General features: G+C 37.4%; 1 protein-coding gene across 1 annotated transcript in view; it reads right to left on the reverse strand.

Annotated features, from left to right (window-relative positions):
* LOC105161212 (leucine-rich repeat receptor-like protein kinase PXL1) overlaps positions 4,958–5,811 on the reverse strand; it is a gene marked incomplete at its 5' end in the record, with an annotated part of 3,569 nt that continues 2,715 nt past the window's right edge. Inside the window, one exon of the mRNA XM_020693108.1 lies at positions 4,958–5,811. This exon is cut by the window's right edge and continues 8 nt beyond it. Coding sequence (XP_020548767.1) covers positions 5,408–5,811 — 404 coding nt within the window.

Genomic DNA, 5,811 nt, shown 5'->3' on the forward strand with positions numbered 1-5,811 from the left:
AATCGTAATTGGCGGTAAGAAAAGTATTTAGTTCTCCCTAATCGCAAAAGCTTCTCACTTCATTTCTATTTATATATATTTAATGAATAATTATGCCGCCCTCCCTTATGGTCTGGTATACTTATACATACGATATGTGCGGCCCAAAAGCACTTGACTCAAAAGAGGTTATGAAGCCCAAATCAAGCCCATCAACTCATTAGGAAATTAGCCCACCAAAAGATTACAAACTCGGCCCAATAAGGTGTCTAGTAAAACGCTTACCAGACCACAAGCCGACCTTCAAGGCCCAGTTAAAATAGCCTATGAGAAGGGAGACGCCCCCATGACTCAAGACTCCTTAACCTAGAAGGACTCCCTATAGAATATGAGTCATCCCCCAAGCAAAGACGTGTTTGTTGTGTACTGATCAAGTAAATATAAGATCAAATCATGCTTTATTCTCATATATCTTGCCCCCTTTTTCGAAAATACAGGTAGTATGCAGAGTTCCAACGGAGGAGGACACCCCCTCTATAAATACAGGTACAGTCCCCCAACGGGGACACCTTACACAATCTTGAAAATTGCTTCTACTTCTGCTATAAGCTATCAATTTGCGTTCTAACCATAATTTTCTCATGAGTTTCCTACTTTTATCTCAATTTCTTATTACAATCTATTTTTACGATTACTTATTCCCAAATTTTATACTAACTTGGGCGTCGGAGTGCTAACGTGTTGTTTTGCAGGTCCCTTTTTTTCAAAGATCTTTTGCATAATCAGCCCAAATCCATTATCAAGGTCTTAGCTTATTGGATCTGTGCTAAAATCTCACGCACCAATTGGCGTCGTCTGTGGAAAACTTAAGTTAAAGACATGAGTTACCATGGAAACCCCCAGCAATCCAGCAAACAAGTAAAAGGCCGTGGAGACACCTGGCAACAATCAGCCTCTACAGGGACTCCTATAAGCCCTCATACATCTCTCATCCATTTCTTTTCACATAAGTACATTTCATGATATAATATGAACAATAACCCCATGCTTGAGCACTTAGGATATAGGAAAGGCAAAGGAGGCAACCCCCGAGAAAGGTAAAGAGCATCCCACAAGAAAGACAAAGGAAGAGTAGGGGTCCCTCCAGCACGACTTCCCAAGACATGATCCCTCATGAGCTTACTGAACATGATGTTTTCGGCCGAATACAAAGAAAAGGTCAGTACCCCAATGATATACAAGAAAAATATGCAGCAATAAACAAAAAACAAAGAGATACTGAAGGAAGCTCCCAAAGGTTCTGTTTGAGGGGCCAAGCCAAAGTGTCCTAATTTCTCGTCAATAAAAGATCGTCAATCATAGAGGGCCTCATTCAACCTACCCAACAAAAAGACAAAGCCACTGTTTTTGCCCCCACATGTACAAGAGGCGGGGTTTCCTAGACCCACTGACTGGAGAAAGACCAGGCATGGGGCGGAGGACATAAAAATAACTGTCTTTCAATGTTTAGGGGGATTTAGAGGTGGTAAGAAGAACACCACCTTTCGAGGGACAAAACAAAAGAAATCTTTCTCAACTCGTTTAAAGCGATAACATTTAGCAAAAATATGTGTTGTTACAGGGGAGCCATGAAAGCGAAAAACCATAACAAACTGGCCAAAATCCTAAAAATGTTGGGGACCAATTGATTCAGAGGTACTTGAAAAAGACGAGCAACCTATGAATAAAAAATGGGGATGGGAAAACGCAAACTTGAACGTAGCTGGACAACGAAAAAACACCAATAATTGGGGGGAGGATGGAACAGACGAATTATGGGAGAATGAGTATACATAATAGATGAGGAAGGAACGTGAAACTATTGGAGCAGCTGGTCTATGGAGGAAATTTTCAGAGTAGAAGACCCCTAATCTATTGGTGATTGGGACACCCTCTCTTCCTCTTCCTCCTTCTCCTGGTGTGACCTCTTCTCCTCCTCTCTAGGAGGAGATCCAGACACCCTGTCCTCCCCAAAGGAAGACACAGGTGTCTCATCTTCCCTTAAAAGAGACCTGGGCTCCCTCTCTTCCTCTGGGTAAGATCCCTCACCCTCATTTTCCCCTGTCTCTTCATCGGAATTCTCGTTTATTAATCGCGTGCAACAGTCATCACCTGTCGCAGGCTCCTCGTTCCACCCTTGGTAAATTGAGACAAGATAGGACTTGTTTTCCTTGAAGTGGCCTTGGAGGGATCATCGCCCAAGAAGGTTTCCTTGAGGAAATGGATAGACTCACTGGAAGAAAACGTGGAGAAAGATGAATCTTGAAAAAACAAGAAGGGAGAGAATACTTACTGGAGCTAAAGATCGAAAACCCTCGTGCTTCAAAAGGAATTTCTGAATGGGAAAAGTAGAGGCAGATTACACCTAGCCAATATAATGTTTGAAGAGGGTTAAGCCATGACCCACTTGTAACCGCACGAGAGTGGGTGGTTACCAGGTGCGTCGATGGGTGGTTACAAGGCGCGTGGGGGGTGGTTACCAAAACGTCACCTAACTTTGCAGTAATTTTTGTTATCAAATTGAACTGACAAAAAGCTGGGATATGCTTTCCTAAGTTGCAGAAGGCGGCAGAAATGAACGAGCGACAGAATATTGATGGAGGATCCCCTCTTCTTGCGCTACAAGAGCTCCTACTCTAAAGAGTTAGGAGGCATCCTTCCTCTTTAAAGTGGGAAGACTGAATAATGTGTGCGACCTAAAAGCACTTGACCTAAAAGAGGTTATGAGCCCAAACCAAACCCATCAGTCTATTAAGAAGGTAGCCCACCAGAATATTACCAGACTCGGCCCAAGAGGGGGGTCCAGTAAAATGCTTACCAGACCACAAGCCTGCCTCCAAGGCCCAATTAAAACAACCCAGGAGAAAGGAGGCGCCCCCAAGACTTAGGGCTCCTTAACCTAGAAGGACTCCCTGCAGAAAAGGAGTCCTCACATGAAAGGAGTCCTCCCCCAAGCAAAGATGTGTCGTTGTGTACTGATCAACTAAAGATAAAACCAAGCCATGTCTTATCCTCATATATCTTGCCCCTTTTTTTCGAAAACGCAGGTAGTATGCAAAGTTCCAACGGAGGGAGACACTCCCTCTATAAATACAAGTACAATCCCCCAATGGGGACACCTTCCATAATCTAGAAAATTGCTTCTACTCCTGCTATAAGCTATCAACTTGCGTTCTGACCATAATTTTCTCATGAATATCCTACTTTATCTCAATTTCTCATTACAGTTTACTAATACGATTATTTATTCCTAAATTCTATACTAACTTTGGCATCGAAGTACTAACGCGTTGTTTTGCAGGTTTCATTTTTTCAAGATCTTTTGCTTAATCAGCCCAAGTCCATTATAAAGGTCCTAACTCGTTGGATCCGTGCTAAAATACCACTCATCAACATAAATCTCTTACAATTTAAAAAATTATATTTAATATATTTAAGATTTGCTTTTGTCTAACAAATAAATACATTGGTTAAAATTTATCAAATTTGTTGGTATTAACAAAAAAATTTAAGAAAATTCATATTTACTCTTGACTGATCAATTAGTGACTTGTTCGGTTCAAATAAATTATTTTATAATCAAACTACCCTTATATATCTTCGTACATTAATGTATGTAAGGAGGTATATTGTTCACCTTATAAAGGTAGTTTGGTTAGGAAATATTTGTTTGATCTACAATAAGTCAGTAATCAATCAAGCGAATTTAAATATCAATATTTATTTATTCATTTATTATTAATATAAAAAAAAACGATAAATTTTGACTAACAAGTGAATCTATTTGTTAGGCAAACTAGATGTAATTTTCTAAATCATAATGGAGTCTATGTGTAATTACACCGAACATTAGGAGATGGCTGTAATTATCCCATATTTTTATCTCTTTGTTGCTTGTTATATTAAACTTAAGTTAAATTAATTCCCCTAATTATTATATTCTTTTTTTATTTTGAGTTTTATTTTAATTTATTACATTTTTTAAAATCTATTATTAACATATTATGAGAATAATATAACATCAAAATTGTAGGCAATTTGATGTAAACTTATGTTGTTACAAATTATATATTTTAATAATAATTGGGCACAATATATAAGTCATGATAAGAGTTTTTTTAAAAAAAAAAAATCAATACAGTATATATTCTTTCTGCAACTATAAAATTTGGAATTAATAAAGTATCAATTCTTTCTGCAACCTATTGTGGCGGGTTTTGAAGTCATAATCGACCCTTTAATTTTGATGTTTTGGATCCAAACCTGATTCTTTTAGTAATTTTTTATACATTTATATATATATATATGAAAAATATTTAAAGTCCGACATAATATATAAAAATAATATTTTTATATATTAAAATAATAAAATTATATAGTTTGTTATTTTAATACATATATAAGTTACATATAAAAAATATTTTAAATCTAAAATATATACATATAAATTCAAAAAAGAACTTTAATCTTCCAATAAATTATTGCTCATAAATATAATACTGTGGTAGTATTATTTTTTAGTATATATTATTTTTAAATAAAATTAAATTTGATTTAGTAGCCCAACTTGATAAGTCCCGAAATTAAAAAAATTCTTGATGGGTCGACTCCCGAATTTTGACAACCCCCAAGCGGGGCCTATTGCCTTCTCTATTCACCCTCTGTCAAATTGCGTCCAATAAGAAACATGAAACAAGTTCTTAAATTATCGATAGTAAATTTTATTTTCTCGATTATTGATTTAAACATATAACTATTAGTTATTTCACTCTATAATCAAGAAATGGACCAATTTCTCCTACAACCTTTGTTGCACAAGTAGTACATAATGAATTTTCCAAGAAAAGTTGGAATAAGCATATCTACACAAGTTGTTTTCACCCATCTCATGATTAGATGTATGGACTTGAGACATTGTATGTTAGAAAAAGAGAAGGTATAGTATAGGTTATTGCACATAAGAAGAGATATGAACAGTTGTTTGTCTGAACTTGATTCTGGCTTTGGATGTACTAATTTCTGTCTCCACAGCCATTGTTTCCAATAGCAACATAACATTATCACTATGTTTGTTTGCTATGTAGGGGGGAAAGAATAGGAAAAAGGGACAATTACAGAAAACCCCCCCTGTAGTTTCTGGCATATTACAAAAGAGCCCCTCAATTTTAGAAAATTACACAAACACCCGTGCCGGTCATATTTGTAATACAAATTCTCCCCTGATGAACATCCAATCTTCAGGATGGGAATCTGTAATGTAAAACATGACTGCCGGAAAATGTTGTTTAATAGTCTAAACTCGAGAAGAGTCTTGCAAGAACCTCAAGAGGATATCAGCACGATCGTCCCAAAAAGACATCATAAAACTATACACTTCTTTTGGAGGTGGCTACAGAAGGCCTATCACTGGTGAATGTGCAAATATCAGTTTCTCTTTGTTAGCAGCATATCCCCAGTTCTGACAAATGCTCTTTCTCCGTGGCTTTGCCTCACCGAGCATTGTTACGACGTCCCTCATCGATGGCCTCTCCTTGGGGAGCTTAGCGGTGCAGAGGAGTGCAATCTTGAGGACAAGAATCATCTCTTCTTGCACATGTTTGCACTGTCCTGCAATGTCTGGATCCAGTACTGTTTCAATGGCTGATTTGCTGTTTACCGTTCTCCGAACCCATTCGACTATGTCGATGGACTCACCAAAAGAAGGGTCTAATGGCATTTTCCCTGTTATCAGCTCAAGAAGTACTACTCCGAAACTATATATGTCACTCTTCTCATCAACCTTCAATGTGTATC

This window comes from Sesamum indicum, linkage group LG4 (assembly GCF_000512975.1).
Source record: "Sesamum indicum cultivar Zhongzhi No. 13 linkage group LG4, S_indicum_v1.0, whole genome shotgun sequence".
Classification (NCBI taxonomy): Eukaryota; Viridiplantae; Streptophyta; class Magnoliopsida; order Lamiales; family Pedaliaceae; genus Sesamum; species Sesamum indicum.